At 41.4% G+C, this 26,654-nt stretch overlaps 1 protein-coding gene across 2 annotated transcripts in view; it reads right to left on the minus strand.

The window, feature by feature from the left end:
• CFAP299 (cilia and flagella associated protein 299) overlaps positions 1 to 26,344 on the minus strand; it is a 598,310-nt gene extending 571,966 nt beyond the window's left edge. For both annotated transcript variants that reach the window (XM_082726526.1, XM_082726527.1), the window contains exon 1: positions 26,172 to 26,344. In XM_082726526.1, coding sequence (XP_082582652.1) covers positions 26,172 to 26,282 — 111 coding nt within the window. In that variant the 5' untranslated portion in view covers positions 26,283 to 26,344. The remainder of the gene's footprint in view (positions 1 to 26,171) is intronic.
• Between the last annotated feature and the right edge of the window lie 310 nt (positions 26,345 to 26,654).

Raw genomic sequence — 26,654 nt, forward strand, 5'->3', positions numbered from 1 at the left:
AAGATGTTACATTAATTTTATTATTTATAAGATTTACTTTATTTTATTATTTTCAAAATAATAAATTATATTATTTATAAATTTATATATTAATGAATATTTATATTATTTGTTATTATTATTTATTATTATTTATTATTATTTATATATAATATATATTATATTATATTATATTATAATAATATATAATAATATATAATATATAATTATATGTTATATGATATATTATATATATGTTATATATATATGTTATATATATATAACATATATATAATATATCATATAACATATAATTATATATTATTATAATATAATATAATATATATTACATATATATATTATTATTTATAGACAGATATTTATATATATTATAATATATATAATAATAACATATTATAAATATATAATATATATTATAATTATATATAAATATATAATATAAATAATATATATAAATATATATAATTATATGTTATATAATAACATAAATAATTATGTTATATAATATATTATTATATATTAATATATTATATAACATATAATTAATAATATATTAATATATTATATAACATATAATTATATATTATAATATAATATAATATATATATTACATATATATTATTATTTATAGACAGATAAATTTATTTCAAAATAAAATTTTCCAGAAGTTTAAAAATATTACTTTAATTTTATTATTTATAAGATTTACTTTAATTTTATTATTTTCTTTTAGGAGTCACTCCTGGAAATGCAGTCTAAGATCAAGCTGACTTACAGGTAAGTTATTGCCACTCCAAATTGTTTTTTTAATTTGGATAAAATATATAAAATATAAAATTAACCATTTTAAGTGTATAGTCCATTTTAAGTGTGTAGTATTAAGTACATTCATACAGTTGGGCAATCACTGCCACCGTCAGTCACCAGAACTCTTTTCATATTGTAAAGCTGACACTCTATACCAATCAAACAATAATTCCCATTCTCCCTTTCCCCCAGACCCCGGCAATGACCATTCTACTTTCTGTCTGTGCATCTGACTACCCCAGGTATCTCATAAAAGTGAAGTTACACAGTATTTGTCTTTTTGTGGCTGGTTTATTTCAGTTAGCATAATGTCCTCCAAGTTCATCCATGTGGTAGCATGTGTCAGAACTTTCTTCCTTTTAAAGGCTGAATATATTGCCTTGTAGACGGATGGCACCTTTTTCTATGCTCTAATCCGTCAACAGATTCTTGGTTGTTTCCACCTTCTGATTATTGTGAATAGTGCTGCTAGGAACATGGGTACACAAGTGCCTGTTCTAGTCCCCGCTTTCAATGCTCTTGGCTGTATACTCACAAGTGAAATTGCCAGATCATACAGTAATTCTCACTTTTATGAGGAGATGCTCAAGCAGCTCGACTATTTCCAGAATGGCTGCACCATAAGATATTGCCACCAGAGGTACAGTGTTCCAATTTCTCCATGTTCTTGCTAACACTTGTTATTTTGTTGTTGTTGTGTTGTTGTTGAAAATAGCTATCCTAATAGATGTGAACTGCTGTATCATTGTGGAATGGCTTTGTTTGTTTTTCAGTATAGTTGAACACAATGTTACATTAGTTTCAGGACAACTTAGTGAGTTGACAAGTTTATACATTATGCTACATTCCCAAGTGTACCAACCATCTGTCCCATTACAACACTATCACAATTATCATTGACTATATTCCTTATGCTGTGCCTTTTATTCTTGTTTCTTATTCATTCCATAACTGGAAGCCTGTAACTCCCAATCCTCTTCACCCAACTCCCCACTTCCCTTCCCTCTGGCAACCATCCGTTTATTCTCTGTATTTACAGGTCTGATGTTATTCATTTTTTTAGATTCTACTTATGAGTGGAATCACACATTGTCTTTCACAATCAGATTTATTTCACTTAGCATAGGTGCATCAATGTTATCTCAAACAACGCAGTCTCATCCTTTTTTATGGCTGTGTAATATTCCTGTGTGTCTCATGTGTCTGTGTGTGTTTCTGTGTGTATGTACCACATTTTCCTTATCCATTCATTTACTGATGGACACTGAACTTGCTTCATATGTTGGCTATTATAAATAATGCTGCAATAAATATACAGGTGCACATTTTTTAATTATTGGATTTGTTTAAAAAAGACTTTACTTATTTATTTGGCAGAGAGACAGAGGACTAGCAAGGGGAGTGGCAGGCAGAGGGAAAGGGAGAAGCAGGCTCCCTGCTAAGCAGGAAGTCTGTTGTGGGTCTCAATCTTAGGACCCTGAGATCATAACCAAAGCTGAAGGCAGATGCTTAACTGACTGACCCACCCAAGCACTCCTCAATTAATGTTTTCATTTCGTTGAATAAATATCCAGTAGTGGAATTAAGGGATTATATGATATTTCTATTTTTTAAATTTTGAGTAATCTCCGTATTGTTTTCCATAGTGGCTGTACCAATTTACATTCCACCAACAGCGCAACAGAGTCCCCTCATCTCTACATCATCATCAACAGTTGTTACTTCTTGTCATTTTTATTTCAGCCATTCTAAGGGATATACAGTGATATCTTACTGTGGTTTTTATTTGCATTTCCCTAGTGATTAGTGATTTTGAGCACCTTTTCATGTGTCTGTTGTGTGTCATTTTTCAGTCAGTCATTTTTTCTTTTTGGTGTTAAGTTACATAAATTCTTCATATATTTAGGATATTATCCCCTTATCAGATACATCACTTGCCAATATATTCTCCCATTTAGTAGGTTGTCCTCTTGTTTTATTGCTGTGCAACACCTTTTTATTTTGATGTGGTCCCAGTAGTTTATTTTTGCTTTTGTTTCCCTTGTCTTAGGATACATATCTAGAAGAAAATGTTACTGTGGCTGATGTTTTGAGAAATTACTGCTGTGCTCTTCTAGGATTTTAATGGTTTCATGTCTCACATTTAGGTCTCTAATCCATTTTGAGCTCATGTCTGTGAATGGCATTAGAATGTGGTCCAGTTTCATCCTTTTATGTATAGCTGTTCAACTTTCCCAGCACAGTTTATTGAAGAAATTCTCTTTTCCTCATTGTATGTATGATTTTGGTTTTGATTTGCATAGCTAATGATTTTTTTAAAGATTTTATTTATTTATTTGACATAGAGAGATCATAAGTAGACAGAGAGGCAGGCAGAGAGAGAGGGAGAAACAGGCTTCCTGCCGAGCAGAGAGCCGGACATGGGGCTTGATTCCAGGACCCTGAGACCATGACCTGAGCTGAAGGCAGAGGCTTAACCCTCTGAGCCACCCAGGCACCCCTGCATAGCTAATGATTAATGATGTTGTCTTCTTATAAGCTTATTGGACATTTGTGATACCCTTTGAAGAAATGTCCATTCAAATACTTTGCCAATTTTTAACTGAGTTGTTTGCTTTTGTGTTGTTGAATTGTATAAGTTCTTTATATACTCTAGATATCAACCCCTCATTAGATACATAATCTGCAAATATTCCCTCCCACTCAATGGGCTGCCTTTTCACTCTATTGATAGTGTACTTTGGTGCACAAATGTTTTTAATTTTAATATCATCCAATCCAATTTGAATTATTTTTGAATTATCATTTTATTCTCAGAATTCTAAAATTCTAGCATTATGTACCTAGTGGGAATCTTTCTAATTTGTCCAACTACATAGCTAACGCAGACTATAATCTTGTGCTTATCTCCAACACAGAGAAAATTTTTTCTATTATTCAATTAAGTATTTTATCCCCCTCATTTTCTGCCTTATTTCTTTCTGGTAAGTTTATTACATAGATATTGAGCCTCCTGGAATTATTCTTTCATATTTCCTTTCATGTAATTCTTTCTTATTTTCCTCTTTTTTTCACTATATTCTGAGTAATTATATCACTTTTAACTTCCACATGATTAATCTGTCCTTTAAAAAGTGCCCATTCTATTAGTCTTTTTAAAAATGTTGTCGATTATATTTTTAATTTCTAAGAATTCTTTCTTGCTCTCTGATTCTCCCTTTTCATACATTTATCACTTTGCTCATAGGTTTCATTGATACTAAAATATCTCTGAGATAGAAAATTGAAATTTATTTAATGTGCTCCCTGGGTTTTAAATGTTTTGTTTCGACATTAGTCATTCTCCTTTGTCACCTTGGGCTATCTCTTTCAGTCTGTTTCCTCGAACATCTGTGGCTGCATATGAACAGAGGACTGGATTGCTTGATACAGGCATTAGCATGGATTCCCTCCATAGTTGTACAGGTCTAGCTCCCTCACCAGACTCTCCTCTGAATAGGTCAACTGAGGACGTTATGTATAAAAGGGCGGAATATGACAACATACCGACTCCACTTGAGGATACATGGGCATGAAAGAGAAAGAAGAGTTGGGATATATCCCACTCTTCCAACCTAACTGCCAAAGTAAGAAGGGCTTGGCATAAGTATAATTTTTCCAGATTTTATGCTCCTCTTCATAACTTCTAACATGAGTTAATTTCTTTGAGCTTACTTCTTTTTTCTCAGCTCCTTTACACCCTCCAGGTCTCCTTTTTAGGCCTGTACTTCACTTTCCTTAGAGAACAGTTCTCTCACTCATTCTTGGGTTGAATACTGCCAGCGTATATACCATGTACAGGGTGTTCCTCTGGCTTAGCTATGTGGAATTAATTTCTTTAATGAATTACAGGTTCTCTCCTGCCCCTCATATTATTATTATTAACTCTGACATTTCTCTAATCTGTTTTATTCATTTTGGCCTATGTTTTCTCTATCTTGTCAATCTGATACTACTATCTGCTTTCTACTTTACAAGAAATATGCACAATTTCTGGTTCCCTAGAATGGATCATTTCTTGTTTCCTAGTGCTTTTATTGATTTATTCTCTCTCATATTGACATAGAAAATAGGGAGACAGATGATGGGAAAATGGGAAGGGAGGAAGGACAGGAGGGGGGAAGGGTTGGTTGATTACATCCAGGGCTCTACAAATCTGCTGTGTCCACATTAGTTCTAGTCATGCTCTTCTTTCTTCTGATGTACTAAAAAAGCTTTACAAAAAGCCTTCTTGCCTCTATTTGTACACCAATACAAGCCATCCTCTCAGTAGAAGATTTGAATGATTGAACCACAGAGTGTTCATTGAATTTACTGACACATCCCTCATTTGCGACCACAGGAGAAAACAATTTCTATTGAATGATGAAGATGGGAACTAGCTTGCAGTGGGTTGAAAAGTAGAAGATGAGGAAATGAAGACAGAGATTATTTTATGATTCATTCCAGAATAATAACTGTTAAAAAGGAAGAAGAGAAAAATATGGTAGGGCAAGATAGAGAGAACTCAATGAACACAGGAAGGGACTCTGGAATTAACTGTGAGAGGAACTAATCAATACAGACAGTTCCCTAAAAGCATAGAAGGGAAGGGTGCAGAATGTCAGTAAATATCATCAATCAAGGGTATTAACTGCAAACAGCAGAACTGTCATTAGTCCAAATACAAAAAGAAATTTTTTAAATACAATAGTCCCCAAACCCCAGGGAAAGTTGAGCTAAGACTACAGAGCCAGAAACAACACTCATAGCCACAGGAACTATTTCACCAATTATCCCTCTGCTGCCACCACTGAAAACAGATACTGCAGCTCACCATTTCACTGAGGACATGAGACCCCAGAACTTTTGCCACTGTATCACCTGAAAGCCAAAAGACTCTACCACCCCATTCAGTACAAAATGGATTCCACGTGGTGCTTTCTGTTACTCTTTTCTAAAAAGAGTTGCCTCATGCAAGTGCATGTGATTGGCAGTGCCTGTGTACCTGCAAAGATAACACCAGAAGCAAGGGCAACTGAGAAGGTGAGTTTCGGTCTCTACCTTAGGAAGGTGGGACTCCGAGTTGGGAACATTCTAGGAAACATTATAATGATAGTGAGTTTTCAAAACAAGGACACAGGAAGTGGACGGACAGCATTACATGTGCTAGACACGAGTAACACCGGAGGGAAGGAAGAGTGAATGCCAAGAAATTAAGATGTTTTTTAAGTTTCACGGTAGAAAACTGAGGAAGTTTCCAGCTCAATTTGCTTTTCTTTGTTGACTTTGAGGTTGGAGGTTTTGTTTTCTTTGTTGACTAAGAGTCAGAAGTCTAGAGAGTAGAAAAGGTTTGAAAAAACAAGTTGTGAAACAAACAAGGAATATCAACAGGCAATTCACAGAAGAAATGCAAATGGTGAAGAAACATATAAAAAAAATCAACCACACTAAATATCAGGGAAATTAAAATTAAAACCATGAGCTTTTTTTCACATATGATACTGGTGAAAAATGAAAGGGCTGATGATATTGGTGATGATCTGAGGAAAGAAGTGTCTCAAAGGCTGCTGGTGGGAGACTTAAATGGCTACTCTGGAGGGCACTTAACCATGTCCATTATGACCCATCGGTTCCACTTTTTGATATATTGACAACGCACCTAAAGAACATGTACCAAAGATGCTCATTTTACTGTTGTTCATGATACTGTATAAGGAAAACAAGCTTCTAAAGAACCTAAGTGAAAAACATGTAAAGCAGCAACTTCGAAAGAACAGGGAGACCTATAATACAGTGACATTAAAAGGTCTCCAAAACTTTATGTCATTTTTTTCAAATTACAGGAAAATATAAAAATTACTTTTTGTGGGGCACCTGGGTGGCTCAGTTGGTTAAGCAGTTGCCTCTGGCTCAGGTCGTGATCCTGGACTCCCAGGATCAAGTCCCACATGAGGCCCTCTGCTCATCGGGGAGCCGGCTTCTCCCTCTGCCCCTCGCCCCTTTCATGCTCTCTCTCTTTCAAATAAATAAAATCTTTTAAAAAAAATTACTTTTTGTGTAGAAAATGACGAAGAACAGTATATGTATTTACATATAATAAAAATAAATACAATTTGTTGAAGATTGTTCACATAAATACAAAGGAAGGATACTGGGTTGAACTATATAACACTTGCCACTGCTGCTTGGCTCAGAACCACAGCAAATATGCAGCATCTCCTACCTCCACCAGCCATGCTGCTTCCCCCTACTTTGAACTAACACCTCCGCTGAGTGTTAATAGATCACCAGTGTTGTGAACCACACCTCATTCCTGAGGGGTCTGAACCCCAGTCACCATTCCCCTTCCAAGCCCTGGTTGCCACCCTTGTCCATTTACCACAACAAGAGGCATCCAAGTGAATCACCAGAATCATTATTGATTGTGTAACAGCCCTAACTTTCCTGACAGTCAGGGCCAATTACTTTTGCCAAGATAGTGACTGTCTTCTCACCTCCAGATTCCTAGACGAGTAGCCTAAAGATTCCAGGGAAGAGCTGTAACTTATAATTCAATGGGACTCTCATCGAGTCACCTGATGGGAGTGTTTCTCCATTTTGAACTGTAACAGCACTCCAACCGGTAATAAGGGTTAACTTGCTTCAGGGTACCTCTTGCTTGCTGACCTAAAACCTCTGATTTGTAGCAGAACTAACATGTTCCTCAAGATTTGCAGACCACTGGCCTTGAGGAGTGAAGGACCAAACTTTCCCAGAAAATAAGGCCTGGCTACATTTAAAAATAATGCCCATGGATCCCAGCAAGTCTGTTCAGGGTCATGGTGGCATACAACCAACCACCTGAGCACCTGCTTCTCCTGCACACAGCCCCCCTCCCTTTTCCCATATCTTCCCCATTAAAGCCCTTTGGCTTTGCCAGAAAGATGAAGATGGCCTTTGAGACATTTGTCCACCATCTTCCTAAGTTGTTGGCTTCCTAAATTTCTATAAAGAAATTTCCTTTCCCACCATCACTTCTCTGAACTATTGTTTTCTCGTGGTGAGCAGCTAAACCGGAATTTAGAACTGGTTCTCTATCCAGTAACACTACGAGGACAATGAACCCTGCAGAGCCCATAGTAAAGTAAGAAAGCACAAATTTCCTGAGTTGGTCATTGAGAAAGATGGTAAGATGCTTCAACCTCTTAGTTCCCAGACCAAGGAAACAAACCTAAATGCAAAGGTCTTTAATTCACAGTGTACACTGATTGTAGAGAATGGCATCCCAATTCTCTTAAACGATCATCTACAAAGTGGCACTTCAGTTGTGCTATTAGGAACCCATCCCAAAGATATATCTGCTGGCAGCTCTGAATGTTTCAGAATATATTACAAGAAAAAGAATCACATAGATAGTTTTACTCCCACTGCTCCTTTGTTTTAAAATAGGTCCCTGGTCTGACATGATGTTATATAGAACCCTGTGCCTGTGGAACAAATATTCCATAAGCCCCCATTGATAGATTCAATGTAATCCCTATCAAGATTCCAATAACACTTTTCTTTGAAAGTAGGAAAAAAGTGCTAAAATGTATATGGAACCACAAAAGACCCCAGGAGAGCCAATACAACCCTGATAAAGAACAACAAAGTGGGAAGCTGTATTATTTCAAGCTATACTATAAAGGTATAGCAATCAAAAAAGAATGGTACTTGCACAAGAACAGGCACACAGATGAATAGAATTGTATTGAGAGACTGGAAATAAAACCATGTGAATATGGTAAACTAGTATTTGACAAAGGAGCCAAGAATGCTCAATGGCAAAAAGATCATCTCTTCAATAATTGGCACTGGAAGTTGGATATTCACATGTAAAAGAATGAAATTAGACCCATATCTTAAACCACTCAAAAATTAACTCAAAAAGAATTTAAGACTTAAATGTAAGACTAGAAACCATTAAATTCCTAGTGGAAAACATAGGGAAAAATCTCCTTGATGTAAGTCTCAGCAACAATTTTTTGGGATATGGTAACTAAAGCATAAAGAACATAAATACAAAATAAAAAATAAGTAAAAGATACTACACCAAAGGAAAAGCTTCTACACAGTGAAAGAATAATCCACAAAATGAAAAGGCAAGCTATGGAATGAGACAAAGTACTTACAATTCATGTATCTGATAAGAGGCTAATGCCCAGAATACACAAAGAATTCATACAAGTCAATAACAGAAAAACAAATAATACAATTCAAAAATGGGCAAAAGACCTGAAAAGTCTTTTTTTTCAAAGAAGATATTGAAATGGCCAACAGGTACGTGAAAAGATGCTCAATACCACTCATCATCAGCGAAATACAAATCAAAACCATAATGAGATATCACTTCACACCTGTTAGAATGATTATCATCACAATGACAATAGATAACAAACACTGGTAGGATTGTGCAGAAAGGGGAACACTTATGCATTGTTAGTGGGAATACAAACTGGTACAGTCACTATGGAAAACAGTGTAGAGGTTCCTCAAAAAATGAAAAATAGGATAGAGGCAAGATGGTGGAGGAGTAGCAGACTGAAATCAGGTCACAGGAGTTCAGCTAGATAGTTATCAAACCATTCCGAACACCTACAAACTCAATGGGAGATCGAAGAGAAGAAGAGCAGCAATTCTAGGAGCAGAAAACTGACCACTTTCTGGAAGGCAGGACGTGTTGAGAAGTGAATACAAAGCAACAGGAAGATAGATTACAGGGGAAGGGGCCGGGTCCTAGCAAGTGGTGGAGCAGTGGAGCATAAAATGAGAACTTTTAGAAGTCTGCTCCACTGAGGGATATTGCTCCAGAGGCTAAGCATGGATGGAGCCCTTGTGGGGACAGTGTGGTCTCAGGTCCCCTGGAGTCACTGAAAGATCAGGGGTGTCTGAGTGTGGTAGAGCTCCCAGGTATCGGAGTAGGGAAGCCAACTACAAAGACAGAGCCAACGAGTGAGTTCTCAGCTTGGGGTTACTTTAAACCATGATCCACAGCACAGCCAGACTACTGCTTTTTGAGCAGGGACCCCACAGGTGGCAAATCCAGGGAGACTCACCTTCCTTCTCTGGAGGCAGGAATCTTCTGGGTTTGGAGACTCCAAATGGGGGTGTGCACCAGAGACAGAAATACTCATTCACAGGCTGGGATAGCCCAGAGCACGGCCAGAGACCAGGGAAACGGGAGTGACTGACCCCTTTTCTCTGACAGTGCACTGAGCAGTGGGGCCCCAAGCCCCTGGCTCCTCCGGACTGGAGATTGGGAGGCCACCATTTTCATTCCCGTCCTCCAGAGCTCTATGGAAAGCATTCAGGGAATAAAAACTCCTGAGAGCAAAGTCGAGCAGATTTCTTAGCCTGGCGCCTGGCAAGGGCGGTGCAATTCTGCCTCGGGCAAAGACATTTGAGAATCACTACCACAGGCCCCTCCCCCAGAAGATCAACAAGAACATCCAGCCAAGACCAAGCTCACAGATCAAGAACAGCGTAACTCCAGAGCTAGGGGAAAGCAATGCATGGAATTCATGGCTTTCTCCTCATGATGCTTTAGTCTGGCAAAATTAAATGAATTTTTTTTATTTTATATTTTTCTTATTTTAATTTTTTAACTTTTCCTCTTTCCTCTTTTAACATTTTTTAACTAGCTTATCTTAATAATACCTTTCTTTAAAAACATCTTCTTAAACCTTCAATTATTATAGTCAAATTTTATCCTTCATTATATTTAACCTTATTTTTTGTATACATATAAGGTTTTTTTTTTTTCCTAAAAAATTTTGGGATACAATTTCATCTTATAGATCAAAATATACCCTAAATCTAGCACAGGGATTTGTTCTTGTCTCCAGCCTGAGCACATTCTCTCCCCCCTTTTTCTCCCTTCTTTCTTTTTCCAGCCAACTTGTCAATTCCTTTTTTAGAATTCTTTTTAGTTGTTATCTTTACAGTCATATTCCATCCCTTCATCGTGTTTACCCTTATTTTTGTATATATGTTTTTCTTTCTTTAAAATTTTGGGAGGTGGTTTTTTCTAAGAGACCAAAATACACCCAAAATCAAGTGGGTGGCTCTGTTCTATTCAGCAACCTAATATACGTGTGTGTGTGTGTGTGTGTGTGTGTGTGTGTGCATTTTTTAAATTTCTTTTTATCCCTTCCTTCTCCCCCCATTTTGGGGTCTCTCCTGATTTGGTTAGCATACACTTTTCTGAGGTCTTTGCCACCCTTTTAGTATTTTATTCTCTCATTCATATATTCTTATCTGGATAAGATGACAAGGCAGAAAAACCACAAAAAAAAAAAAAAGAACAAGAGGCAGTACCAACAGCTAGGGTCCTAATTAATACAGACATTGGTAATGTGTCACATCTACAGTTCAGAATGACAATTCTCAAGGTGCTAGCTGGGCTTGAAAAAGGCATGGAGAATTTTAGAGAAACACTTTCTGAAGAAATAAAATCCCTTTCTGAAGAAATAAAAGAACTAAAATCTAACCAAGCTGAAATCAAAATAACTATTAATGAGGTACAATCAAGAATGGAGGCTGTTACTGCTAGGATAAATGAGGCAGAAGAGAGAATTAGTGATAGAGAAGACCAAATGATGGGGAATAAAGAAGCTAAGCAAAAGAGAAAAAAAACTACTAGACCATGAAGGGAGAATTCAAGAGATAAGCGATACCATAAGATAAAATAATATTAGAATAACTGGGATTCCAGAAAAAAAAAGGGGGGGGGACAGAAGGTATATTTGAGCAAATTATAATAGAGAATTTTGCTAATATGGCAAAGGGAACAAGCATCAAAACCCAGGAGGCAGAGAGAACCCCCCTCAATATCAATAAAAATAGGTCCATACCCCATCATCTAATAGTAAAACTTACTAGTCTTAGGGACAAAAAGAAAATCCTGAAAGCAGCTTGGGACAAGAAGTCTGTAACATATAATGGTAGAAATATTAGATTGGCAGCAAACATATCCACAGAGACCTGGCAGGCCAGAAAGGACTGGCATGATATATTCAGAGCACTAAATGAGAAAAATATGCAGCCAAGAATATATACCCAGCTAGGCTACCATTAAAAATAGGAGAGATAAAAATCTTCCAGGACAAACAAACAAAACAAAAGAATTTGCAAACACCAAACCAGTCCTATAGGAAATATTGAAAGGGGTCCTCCAAGCAAAGAGAGAGCATAATGGGAAACCTGGGTAGCTCAATGGGTTAAAGCCTCTGCCTTCGGCTCAGGTCATGATCCCAGGGTCCTGGGATTAAGCCCTGCATTGGGCTCTCTGCTTGGTGGGGAGGCTGCTTCCTCCTCTCTCTCTTTGCCTGCCTCTATGCCTGTCTGTCTGTCAAATAAATAAATAAAAGAGAGAGCATAAAAGGAGACCAGAAAGGAAAAGAAACAATATACACTAACAGTCACCTTATAGGTAATACAAGGGCACTAAATTCATATCTTCCAATAGTTACCCTGAATGTAAATGGGCTAAATGCCCCCAATCAAAACACACAGGGTATCAGAATGGACAAAAAAACAAAACCCATCAATATGCTGTCTGTAAGAAACTCATTTTAGACATGAAGACCCCTCCAGATTTAAAGTGAGGGGGTGATCACAGCTTTGTAGTAAAGCTTGAAATCAGGTAACATGATGCCCCCCATTTATTTTTGTTTTTCAACATTTCCTTAGCGATTCAGGGTCTCTTCTGATTCCATGCAAATTTTTGCATTATTTGCTCCAGCTCTTTGAAAAATATCGGTGGAATTTTTATCAGAATGGCATTAAAAGTATAGATTGCTCTAGGCAGTATAGAAATTTTAACAATGTTTATTCTTCCAATCCAAGAGCATGGAATGGTCTTCCATCTTTTTGTGCCTTCTTCAATTTCTTTCATGAGTGTTCTGTAGTTCCTCGAGTACAGATCCTTTCCCTCTTTGGTTAGGTTTATTCCCAGGTATCTTATGGTTCTTGGTGCTATAGTAAATGGAATCAATTCTCTAATTTCCCTTTCTGTATTTTCATTGTTAGTGTATAAGAAAGCCACTGATTTCTGTACATTGACTTTGTATCCTGCCACGTTACTGAATTGCTGTATGAGTTCTAGTAGTTTGGGGATGGACTCTTTTGGGTTTTCCATATAAAGAATCATGTCATCTGCGAAGAGAGAGTTTGACTTATTCATTGCCAATTTGGATACATTTTATTTCAATAAAGACATACAAATGGCTAACAGACACATGAAACAATGTTCATCATCACTAGCCATCAGGGAGATTCAAATTAAAACCACACTGAGACACCACCTTACACCAGTTAGAATGGCCAAAATTAGGAAGATAGAAAACAACGTGTGTTGGAGGAGATGTGGAGAAAGGAGAACCCTCTTACACTGTTGGTGGGAATGCAAGTTGGTGCAGCCACTTTGGAGAACAGTGTGGAGATTCCTCAAGAAATTAAAAATAGAGCTTCCCTAGAACCCTGCAATTGCACTACTGGGTATTTACCCCAAAGATACAGATGGAGTGAAAAGAAGAGCCATCTGTACCCCAATGTTTATAGCAGCAATGGCCACAGTCGCCAAACTGTGGAAAGAACCAAGATGCCCTTCAACAGACGAATGGATAAAAAAGATGTGGTCCATATACACTATGGAGTATGATGCCTCCATCAGAAAGGATGAATACCCAACTTTTGTAGCAACATGGACGGGACTGAAGACTCTTCACACTGGAAGAGTGAAATAATTGTCAAGCAGAGAGAATCAATTATCATATGGTTTCACTTATTTGTGAAGCATAACAAATAGCATGGAGGACAAGGGGAGTTGGAGAGGAGAAGGGAGTTGAGGGAAATTGGAAGGGGAGATGAACCATGAGAGACTATGGACTCTGAAAAACAATATGAGGGGTTTGAAGGGGCGAGGGCTGGGAGGTTGGGGGAACAAGGTGGTGGGTATTAGAGAGGACACAGATTGAATGGAGCACTGGGTGTGGTGCAAAAACAATGAATACTGTTACGCTGAAAATAAGTTTAAAAAAATGAAAAAAAAATCTTTAGAAAATAAATAAATCTTTTTAAAAATAAATAAATAAAGTGAGGGGGTGAAAAACAATTTACCATACTAATGGGCATCAGAAGAAAGCTGGGGTGGCGATCCTTATATCAGATCAATTAGATTTTAAGCCAAAAACTATAAAAAGAAATGAGGAAGGAAGCTATATCTTATTCAAAGGGTCTGTACAACAAGAAGATCTAACAATTTTAAATATCTATGCCCCTAACATGGAAGCAGTCAACTATATAAACCAATTAATGACAAAATCAAAGAAACACATTGACAGTAATACAGTAATAGTAAGGGACTTTAACACCCCTCTCACTGAAATGGGGACAGATCATCCAAGCAAAATATCAACAAGGAATAAAGACCATAAAGGACACACTGGAACAGATTGACATCACAGATATATTCAGAACATTCCATCCCAAAGCAATAGAATACACATTCTTCTCTAGTGTACATGGAACATTCTCCAGAATAGATCACATCCTGGGTCATAAGTCAGGTCTCAACCAATACCAAAAGATTGGGATCATTCCCTGTGTATTTTCAGACCACAATGCTCTGAAGCTAGAACTCAATCATAAGAGGAAAGTGAGAAAGAACTCAAATACATGGAGGCTAAAGAGCATCCTACTAAACAAAGAATGGGTCAACCAGGAAATTAAAGAAGAATTGAAAAAATTCATGGAAACAAATGATAATGAAAACACAACTGTTCAAAATCTGTGGAACACAGCAAAGGCGGTTCTGAGCAGAAAATTCGTAGTAATAAAAGCCTTTTTCAAGAAACAAGAAAGATCTCAAGTACATGACCTAACCCTACACCTAAAGGAGCTGGAGAAGAACAGCAAAGAAAGCCTAAACCCAGCAGGAGAAGAGAAATCATAAAGATCAGAGCAGAAACCAATGAAATAGAAACCAAAAAAACAAGAGAACAAATCAACGAAACTAGGAGCTGGTTCTTTGAAGAATTAATGATTGATAAACACCTGGCCAGACTTATCAAAAAGAAAAGAGAAGGGACCCAAATAAATAAAATCATAAATGATAGAGAAGAGATCACAGCCAACACCAAAGAAATAAAACGATTATAAGAACATATTATGAGCAACTCTACGCCAACAAATTTAACAATCTGGAAGAAATAAATGCATTCCTAGAAACATATAAACTACCACAACTGAACCAGGAAGAAATAGAAAACCTGGACAGACCTATAACCAGTAGGGAGATTGAAGCAGTCATCAAAAATCTCCCAACAAACAAGAGCCCAGGGCCAGACGGCTTCCCAGGGGAATTCTACCAAACATTTAAAGAAGAATTAATACCCATTCTCCTGAAACTGCTCCAAAAAATATAAATGGAAGGAAAACTGTCAAACTCTTTTTATGAAGTCAGCATTGCCTTGATCCTAAAACCAGGCAAAGACCCCATCAAAAAAAGAGAATTACAGACCAATATCCTTGATGAACACAGATGCAAAATTTCTCACAATAATACTAGCCAACAGTATCCAACAGTACATTAAAAGAATTATTCACCAGGACCAAGTGGGATTTATTCCTGGGCTGCAAGGCTGGTTCAACATCAGCAAATCAATCAATGTGATACAATACATTAATAAAAGAAAGAACAAGAACCATATGATACTCCCAATAGATGCTGAAAAAGCATTTGGCAAAGTACAGCATCTTTTCTTGATCAAAACTCTTCAAAGCGCAGGGATAGAGGGTACATTCCTCAATATCATCAAAGTCATCTATGAAAAATCCACAGTGAATATCTTCATCAATGAGTAAAAACTGAGAGCTTTTCCACCAAGATCAGGAACATGGCAGGGATGCCTATCACCACTGCTATTCAACATAGTACTAGAAGTTACAGCCTCAGCAATCAGACATCAAAAAGAAATTAAAGGTATCCGAATGAGCAAAGAATCTAAATGCTCACTCTTTGCAGATGATATGATATTATATGTGGAAAACCCAAAAGACTCCAGTCCAAAACTGCTAGAACTTGTACAGGAATTCAGTAAGGTATCAGGATATAAAAGCACAGAAATCAGTTGCATTTTTATACACCAACACCAAGACCGAAGAATGAGAAATTAAGGCGTCGATCACATTTACAATTTCACCCAAAATCATAAGATACCCAGGAATAAACCTAACCAAAGAGGCAAAGAATCTGTACTGAGAAAACTATAAAGTACTCCTGAAAGAAACTGAGGAAGACACAAAGAAATGGAAAAACATTCCATGCTCATGAATTAGAAAAACAAATATTGTGGAAATGTCTATGCTACCTAAAGCAGTCTACACATTTAAGGCAATCCCTATCAAAATACAATCAATTTACTTCAAAGAAATAGAACAAATCTAAAATTTATATGGAACCACAAAAGACCCCAAAATAGCCACAGGAATGTTGAAAAAGAAAGCCAAATTTGGTGGCAACACAATTCCAGACTTCAAGCTCTATTACAAAGCTGTCATCATCAAGAGAGTATGGTACTGGCACAAAAACAGACACATAGATCAATGGAACAGAATAGAGCCCAGAAATAGACCCTCAACTCTATGGTCAACTAATCTTTGACAAAGCAGGAAAGAATAACCAATGGAAAAAAGACAAATCTCTTCAACAAATGGTGTTGGGAAAATTGGGACAGCCACATGCAGAAAAATGAAACTGGACCATTTCCTTACACCACACACAAAAATAGACTCAAAATGGATGAAAGACCTCAATGTGAGACAGCAATCCATCAAAATCCTTGAGGAGGACACAGGCAGCAATCTCTTCGACCTCAGATGCAGCAACTTCTTTCTAGGAACACTACCAAAGGCAAGGGAAGCAAGGGCAAAAAAGAACCATTGGGACTTCATCAAGATCAAAAGCTCTTGCACAGCAAAAGAAACAGTCAACAAAACCAAAAGACAAGTGATAGAATGGGAGAAGATATTCATAAATAACATATCAGATAAAGGACTAGTATCCAAAGTCTATGAAGAACTTGTCAAACTTAACACCCAAAGAACAAATAATCCATCAAGAAATGGGCAGAGGACATGAACAGACATTTCTGCAAAGACATCCAGATGGACAAAAGACACATGAAAAAGTGCTCCACATCACTCGGCATCAGGAAACAACAAATCAAAACCACAATGAGATACCATCTCACACCAGTCAGAATGGCTAAAATCAACAAGTCAGGAAATGACAGATGTTGGCAAGGATGTGGAGAAAGGGAAATCCTACAGTTTGTGGGAATGCAAGCTGGTGCAGCCACTCTGGAAAACAGCATGGAGGTTCCCCAAAAAGTTGAAAATAGAGCTACCCTATGACCAACCCAGCAATCACACCACTGGATATTTACCCAAAGATACAAACGTAGTGATCCAAAAGGGAACATGCACCCAAATGTTTATAGCAGCAATGCCCACAATAGCCAAACTATGGAAAGAACCTAGATATCCACCAACAGATGAACTGATAAAGAAGAAGTGGTATATATGTATGTGTGTGTGTGTGTGTGTGTGTGTGTGTGTATGTATATATGTGGGCATATATATATATATACATATATATATATATAATGGAATACTATGCAGCTATCAAAAGAAATGAAATCTTGCCATTTGCAATGATGTGGATGGAACTAGAGGGTATTAGGCTGAGTGAAATAAGTCAATGAGAGAAAGACAATTATCATATGATCTCCCTGATATGAGGAATTTGAGAGGGGGGCTTAGGGGATAGGGAAGGAAAAAATGAAACAAGATGGGATCAGGAGGGAGACAAACCATAAGAGACTCTTAATCTCACAAAACAAAAGAAATCCTGCTACTGGAGACCACATAACATGCATGGACCTTGAAGGAATTATACTAAGTAAAATAAGTCAGAGGAAGACAAATACTTCATGGTATCACCTATATCACCTCTATGTGGAATCTAAAAACAAAACAAACAAAAAAAATTCATAATCAGATATATGGTTACCAGATCAGAGATGTGAGAAAATTGAATGAAAGCAGTGAGAAGGTACAGACTTCCAGTTATAAGTTAAATTTAAGTACTGGAGATATACTATACATTTTAACTAAAATAAATACTGCTGTATGGCATATTTAAACGTTTCTAGGAGAGTAAAATGTTAAGTTTTATCACAAGGAAAAAAAGCACTTTTTTCTTATATCTATATGAGATAATGTGTTAACTTATTGCAAAAATCATTTCGCAATACATGCCAATAAATCATTACATTTTACCTCTTAAACTTATATAGTGCTCTATGTCAGTTACATCTCAGTACAACTGAAAGGAAAAAAAAGAAAATATTCCATTAGGACTTGGACAGGATAGCTGACATGTGACTATACCACATATGCTTATGCCTATCAGATTGAATTGCCCGCCCTTCCGAAAAGGAAGGGGTCCGCCATGGTCAATCTTCCACCAAGCAGTTGGTTGTTTACCTTGAGAACTGGTGCTTCAGCAGAGGGCTGGCCTGGATTGTTGACATGTTGGACATTCAGAGGTCACAGTAGCTAGACTGGCCTTGGTAAGTGGGAGCACAAGCTGCGGGGCTCCTGCAGAGCTCCACCTCTGCCACCACAGTCCCGTCTTCTATGGGCCCACTGTGGCGGCACAGAGGTGGTAAATGAAAAAGGCAGGCTGACCACAACTGGCCATGTCTTTCTGTCTGCCTGGTTGTGTATGCCTCGTCTGTGCTAGGCGCATTGTGACCACTTCCACATGAACAAGCACATTTGCTTCTGGCATCTACCACTGCCTAGCAGTCCTTATCTAGTTTAACTGTGAACCGCTTCTGTGGTCACAGAAAGTAGATGACCTCTGGAAAGATTCTGTCTTCCCACAATCTTTAAAGACCTAGTCAAAGCGATACTGCAGCTACTGTCCATTTTCAATTTCCACCCACATACCAAATGGCTCATTTGCACACCAGGCTCGGACTTTTCCTTCCTCTTGTAGCCAGTTATAATAAAGTCTCCACATAGCCATGTATGTAAGCTGAGGAAAAGATGCATGTCTACTAGCCTTGAAAAGCTGGGATCACACCCGCTTTGTTCCCTGTCCTGCTCTGTTCCAGATGTACTACACCTCCATCTAATCATTGTTGCTGGGTCTGCCTGACCTCAGGACTTGGTGGGTCCCCAAGAACTCAGCTCATTATGGGCAGTTCCAAGTCCATGGCCCTTTGCTGATTCCATGACCAGCTGCTTTTTTTTTTTTTCTTAACCAGAACCCAGTGGTATACCAGGTGTTTTTGGCATTATTATTCTCCTTTTTAAGGACATATAATTCTATTCTGCTTATAGCATGGACTTGCACTTAGCCTCCCTGACCCCTTGCTTGCTTGGCTATGGTGCACTGTTTTACTGTAATGTTGTTGCTAATATTGTGTCCCTTTTCTGTAATAAATTCTAGATTTGTAAGGATCGTCATTGTGGGTTCTGTGCATCTTTTAGCAATTAAATTCTGCTCAACCATCACTGTTAATGCAAAAACCTAGAAAGCTGAATACTCAGAACAGATTAATTAGCTGATTATTTACTGGTAAATGTTGTTGAGGTTTTTCAACAAAACTACCACTTTGGTTATTATATCCAACATTAAAGATTTCTCTTACAGTTGTTTGGTCAATCAGTAGCTTTTTAAATTTTTTTATTGTAAAATAAAACACAGATACAGAAACCCAAAGAGATGTGATGAACAGAGTTTAGCCTTGTTATAACATACACTCTTGTAACCACCATTCAAGAAATAAAACTCTGGAAAGCATTTCAGGAGCTCCTTCATGTACACCTTCCTAACTACTACCCTTTTTTCCCCCTGAAAGTAGCCGCTCTCCTGACTTTTATAGTAATCACTTCTCTGCATTTCTCTATAGGTTTATCAGCCAACCATATAACCCTAGATACCAGTTTAGCCTTCCCTACCTTTTAAAATTTCATGTGTTTTCTAAATTTCTCTTAACTTACAGCTACCTATATAAGAAGAACATACGAGGTTTGATCTAGAGTTTCCCACTACCTGGTCTTGCTGACTGTACATCTACAGTTCCATTCAGTGTGTTCCTCTGCCTTCTCTGTACCCTGCAAACTAGCGGCTGCACACAGAGACTAGATCAGATTTAGGTTTGAAGTCTTCAAACCTAAACTGTTAAGAAGTTGGTTAGTAGTGTTTTGTTCTTTCATGTACCAATACTGGCTTTTCTCCCTTTGTGACATTAGCAGCTGTGGATGCTCAATGTTACCAATCCCTACGTTGATACCACCTTAGTTTTTTTTTTTTTTTCTAGTGTTCTTTCTGTAACACATTAATGAGGAAGGACCCATCATAAAACTGGATTATTACATATTGACAACAATTTGTGACCTTTACATCTGAAATTCATATTTGCTGGATATAAAATCCTTGGCTCAATTATTCTTCGCTTGAGCATCTTAAATAAGTGATCCCAATTTGTTCTTGCCTAAAACATTAAAAAGTCTGATGATAATTTCATTTGTTTTAACCTGTAAGTCATGTCTGTTTATGTCTTGAAGTCCAAATGACTTTTTGTCTTTTTCTTTAAAGTTCATATACTTTTTTTGGGATCAAGTCCTTCAGCAGAGTTGGGTCCCCTGCCCAGCGAGGATCCTGATTCTCCCTCTGCCTGCCGCTCCCCCTGCTTGTACTCCAGCATGCTCACACTCCAGCTCTCTCTCTCTGATAAATAAATAAATAAAATCTTTAAAAAAATTAAGTTCGCATAATTTTACTAGATACATCTTGGTCATACTTGGTTTAAATTCACAGGTACAGAGTGTATTCTTCTCATATGTCATTTTGAATCTTTTTTGCTATTTCTTTCAAGAAAATTCTGAATGATAGTTTCTAGGGTTAAGTCTGCTTCCTTGCTCTTATTTACTTCTTCAGGGACTCATATTATCTGTATGCTCCATGTTCTATCTTCAATAATTGTCAATTTTGCTTGAATCCTTTATCTCTTATTTTTTTAACTAAACATTTTCCTTTTAAACATCTGTTTCTTTAGGATATCACCTATTCTGCTGATCCATTCTCGTGTTCCTTCTAGTTACTTTTCATTTATCAAGATTTCCCTTTTTTCCTAATCATTTCCTGAATTCCGTCACATCATCTCTGAACTCTTTCATGTGTATATCAATTTCTTAATGTCTTTTAGATCGAACTCAAAAAGGTCACGGTTTTGTTAGGGAGGATAAGGATGCTATTTGGCTCCTTACCAACTCTTTTCTCTTAAAACTCTGAATGGGCTTTGACCTCAGTGATTTTCCACACCTCACTTTTGGTTCTCCTGAACATGTGGAAGAAACTGTGGCTTACAGAATCTCCCTCTTCTTTTGTTTCCCTATGGTATTCAAAAATTTGGCACTTGCTTTCTGAATTTTTTTTTTCTTTTACTTTCCTGCTTTTGTCTTTCTCTTTCAAATCTTGTCTCTACTGTCCCCATCATTGTGTTGATTCCACTTCCAACAGCATCTCCAGTGTGGAACGCTGCCCAAGTCAGCTACAGAAGATAGTTTCAAGAGTTCACACTGGCTACACTGCTGTAGCACCTTCAGACCTTGCCATACTCACCGACTACTGACCGGCCCAAACCCCTCCCACTTCCAGCTGCTGTTCTCAAAGTAGACCATTCCACTACCAGGGAACAGAAAGAAGTTGACTATCTTGCTATTTCTCCTTTAAGGGTCCTACGGTTGCCCTGTTATCTTTACTTTTCTTCCACGTGGATGCCCATACCTGTTTAGATGTTATGTCTATGGATGATTACTCCCCATCTGCTTTACTGTCGGGGTTCATAGAAAGAACACTCACCTAGCTTTGCGTCAATGTTGCTCAAGGGTGTTTTGCTATCTAAGTGCTCCTGGTTTCTGGGATCATCCCGTTCTCCTTATTTCTTCCTACTTTTCTGAATCCCCTTATCATTGTCCTTGTGAGCACCACCTCCATGTCCACACCTTAAATAATGGTTGTTCTCCAGCATTTTGCCATAGGCCCCCCGTCTCGTCTCATTCTCCACACTACTCGGGACCTTCCCTTTCTCCACTTGTCTCCTCCTTTTCAAGTCAATATAAGTACCAAATGAATGAAACAGACTTTAAATACAAAGAATATAGATTTTAGGGGAATTGTTGGAGACACAGTTGAGATACTGAGGATGATGTTAGGCTCACAGCATTTAAAATTTGTTTTATGAAGTTTCAGAAGTCCTGTGGATGTGGCATTCTGGATTCAATTTCACCCCCTGATCATCAGGATGTGATTAGGTATTTTTATTTAGAGATAAGCACCTCTATGGACCTACTTAAGGAAAAATGTAGGACTCCTCTTACAGAGAATAGCTAATTTAGGTCAATTTATTTTTCCCATTGAATCAACAAAAGAGTACAGCTGATTCTGAAATATATGAAGTAAGGTATTTCATATGAAACATCATCTACTCTGTACCTGATCCAATTAATACTACAAAAATATGGGAAAATGCAATAAATACTGGTTGGTTATTGGGTGGCTTACTGTATAATCATGATAAACTGTGCTACTGGACTTTTCCTGGAATCTTACTTAATCAGTGTCTGCCAAATAATTTTAAGATTGTGTGCAAAATTTAATTTTAAGATTTAATTTGTGTGATTTATTTCTATTTTCTAAATGATGGAACAGTAATCTCTAAATAAAACTTTCACACTGCTAATCTCTATAAGTAATTTAGCCACAACTAGGACGCATTAGTCAGGGAGATTTAAAAACAATTCTAAAAACACCCCTTGATTCTTTACCTGGGAAAAGCAATTCGATAGGCCTTTTGGTTCTCTAGTGGCCAGTGGGAGCCACAGCCGGAATGAAGGAACTGTGTTTATTCAGCATGGGAGAATCACCCAGAAAGAATCTGGAAAGTCATGGTGCAAAAATTCTGCTAAAAATTTTCAAGTAGTTTTCTATCAGTTTAGTTGGGTTTAATTAGTTTAAAGTACCACTAACTCTGAGAACAAATACTGTTATTTGGTTTAGCAGAGATAAATCTAACTGCTGTTAGAAATGTCTCTTGGTTTATAGGTAGCAGCCAGTAAGATGAGCAAGGCACAGTGGACACACGGTGAAGAGCCTCTTTTAGTCTCCTTAACCACCTTCCCCCTTTCCATCTCACCAAATAGCTAACTGGGACAGGTCTTCATTTTTGTCTCCTGCGCCCCTTCCTGCTACTTTAGTGTATGTGCTACTGTTCCTTCCCAGTCTTAATCGCATGAGCACACTGCAGTCAGTATATACCTATACGACTTGCACACTTAGAGTGGTCTGAGATGTTGAATGATGATATAGAAATCAGGGTCATAGAAGCGACACTCAAAAGAGATGATTAAAAAAATAAAAGCACAACTTACAAAGATATCGCAAGATTAACAGAAACCAACACAGGATGATGCAGTGTCTGCTGGGCTGCAGCAGTGGGAGGTCGTCAACACCACTGGGCCTAAAAGGAGACGAGAGGAAACAGTCCCCAGAACAGAGAGAGCTGCCAGTCCCAACCCACACCCCGTAGGAGGGGGAAAGGAACCCACTCCTCAACTCCTCTCGCCGAGCCCTCTGGTTTCCTGCCCGCGGAAACAAAGCCCAAGCCAGAAGAGCCTGGTTCAGGACCGCAGAGGATAGCTTCGAGGGACACACGTATGGGGGGTGAAGACCAGCAAATGCGTCCACCGAAGGCATCCTGGTCACTTCGGATGGGAAGCCTTGTCACTAGCTTCTACCGGAATCAGTGGAAACTCACCGCTGTGGAACGATATTCTGTGTCACAGAAGAATAACTGGAAGTTAGCAAATACTTGCAAACGCTGCAAAATGTTTGCTGAATAAAGAAAACGAGACTGAACTGTAAGCACCAAACCAAAGCCAGGGCGATGGGGCCCTGGGGCTCGGTGAGTCGAGTCTCTGCCTTCGCTCAGGCCATAACCCTGGGGTCCTGCGACGGAGCCTGTGTCCGGCTCCTCCCTCGCACGGAGTCTTCTCCCCGGCTTGTGCTCTCTCCATCCCTCTCGCCAAGAAGTAAACATTTGAAAAGATAAATAAACACAAAGTAAAGTTAGGGGACGAGGACGGATCTGAAGTTCCCAGCAGTGTGGGCGCCACCCTACAACGGCTGCCGCCGAAGCTTTACTTACTAGGTACCCGGATGAAGACCGGACGCCTGGACGGACGGACGGACGGACTTACAGACGTCTCGTAGAACTTGACACGCATGGCCCTGAAGGTCACCTCGTCCGACCGCTACACGGCGCAGACGAGGAACTGGGAGTTTCAAACTGTTTACACCGCGATACAGAAGTGGAACCCAAGTCACAGGACTCTAGGCTGTTCCGGCTGAATCGGGCGGTCGCGGGAGCCCCGCCGGTTCCGTCGCCAAGTGTGCGGCGCAGGGCGGCATCCCGCGCCCCGAGATCGAGCCCCGCCTCGGGGCCCCTGCTCAGCGGGAAGCCTACTTCTCCCTCTCCCACTGCCCCTGCTTGCGCTGTGTGTCTGTCAAATAAATAAATCAAATCTTTAGAAAAACAGTAAAACACGCCCTCTCAGACTGACCCTTCAGAGCGTGCTTCGGGCACGTCCAAGCCAGCTCCGGGCGACGCTCGCGCATGCGCAAATACTCTCCGGGCGACGCTCGCGCATGCGCAAATACTCTCCGGGCGACGCTCACGCATGCGCAAATACTCTCCGGGCCGCAGCCCCGCTTCAACGGGAATTCGGGCGCGTCCCCTCGTGTCCGTGCGGCCCCGGGAGCGGCGAACGCGTCGACGCCAGAACTCGGGTCGCAGAGTCCCCTGACGTCCCCAAGGGTCACTTCCGAAAGAAGCGGAGGTTCCGTGTCCGACCCACAAGGCCCACCCCGGGCTCACTGCTGCTCGGCTCCGACCGCATGGCTTCCCGGGGAGGTGCGGGACGCAGCAGCCCCAGCGCGGCTCCACGTTTATCCCGCAGACGTGACTCCGTGTCACCGGCCGGAGCGCGCCGACCCGCGAACGAGCCCTTTCCCAGCGCTGGTGAGCGTCGGATTCCTGCAGCGGGACGTTGCGGGCGCCCTTGCTCCGGGCGAGGCTCCACCTCCGGCCCCGCCGGCGCCGGGCGCGGGCGGCTTCACGCTCCCGGGTCGCCCCGGTCCGCCCGTCGCCGCCGCCGCTCGCCCGCGCGCCCCGCACGCAACGTCGTCCCGCCGCGCTCCTGCCGGTCCTCCGTCGGGGCCTTCGGGGCAACGCCTTCGCGACGTCCGACGGACTAGCGTATAAAATACCAAAAAGCTTGTTTTTGCGGCAGAAGCCACGTCGGAAGGGCCGCCCGCGGTCATTCCCGACGGACCGGTCCGAAGCGGCCCCTCGGCGGCGGGCGGCGAGGCGGGCGCGCACCGCCCGCTGCTCCCTGAGGAAATCCCGGCCGTGGCACCGGAGACGCGTCCCGAGGAGACGCGCACTTTCCCGCCGCGCGGGCGGCCTCGAAGGAAGTCCGGCTCGGCGGGCTCTTCGGCGTCCGAGAACGCAGCGCGCCGAGGGCAGAAGGCGCCGTCGCGGACGCGGAGTCCGGCCCCAGCCCCTGCCTGCGTCCAGGCGCGGCGGCGGGGACCGGACGGGCGGGAGACGACCGCAGGGGCGCACGTCGCAGCGGACGCACGCGGGCCCGAGCGCGGGGGGCCCCGAAGCTTCCGCGCCCAGCGGTGTGCGGTGGCCCCGACGCCCGGCGTCGCAGCGGAGGCCCCGCGGAATGGCGACGCCGCTCGCCCCGCCGAATGGCGACGCCGCTCGCCCCGCCAGGCTCGTCTTCGGCGCTCGGACCCCGACGGGCCCCGCGGAGAGAAACGGCCGCGCGGCGGGGCTCGAGCCCGGCGCAAGGTGTCGCGGGCGTCCGCACGCAGCCCCTCCTCACAGGGCCCTGGACGGAGAGGGCCGGGCGGCACGAGCGGGCGCACGCGGAACCGAAGGCCCCCGCGGCGGGCGTCTTTCCCGCTGGCCGCCCCCGGGGGAGGCCGCTGGCCGCCACCGTCGGAGGCCGCGCGGGGCGGGGAGGCGCGGGCGCAGCCGTCGGGGACCGGCGCAGCCTGGCGTCGCCGGAGTCCACCGCCAGGGGGCGACCCCCGCACGCCGCGGGGGCTCTGGGAGGAAACGGGGCCGGGGGAGCGGGAGGGGGGGCGGGGGTCCGCTCTGGGGCGCGACCCTTACCTCCAGGTAGTACAGGTCCACGGTCGTGATCTGCGAGTCGAGGAAGTCCTCGTAGGTGCTGAACTGAGTGACGATGTTGTCCACGGCGCTCACGCCGTCGTCCCGGTCCATCGCCGCCGGCCGCGGGCGTCCCTAGCGACGGAGACGCGGCGCCCGGCGCGCGGCACCCCCCCTCCCCCCGCCGCCGCGGTCCCGGAGCCGCCGCGCAGCCGCGGGCGCTAGTCCCGCCCCCGCGGCCCCGAGTCCCCGCCCCCGCGCGGCCCGGAGTCCCCGCTCCGCCGCGGGGTGACGCCGTCCCCGACCGCCGCCCCGGACGCCGCCCGCGGCCGCGAACCGGGCGGAGGCGGGAGCGCTGGGGAGGTGCGGCCCGCGTCCGAGCGCGGACGGGGCGGCCTCGCTCCGCGACGGCGTCCTGCGGCGGGGATGCCCCGGGGAGCGCCCGGTTCCGGTGCGGTCCCTGCGGGGAGCGCCCTGCGGAGCGAG

Source organism: Mustela nivalis, assembly GCF_964662115.1.
Source record: "Mustela nivalis genome assembly, chromosome: 4".
Taxonomy (NCBI): Eukaryota; Metazoa; Chordata; class Mammalia; order Carnivora; family Mustelidae; genus Mustela; species Mustela nivalis.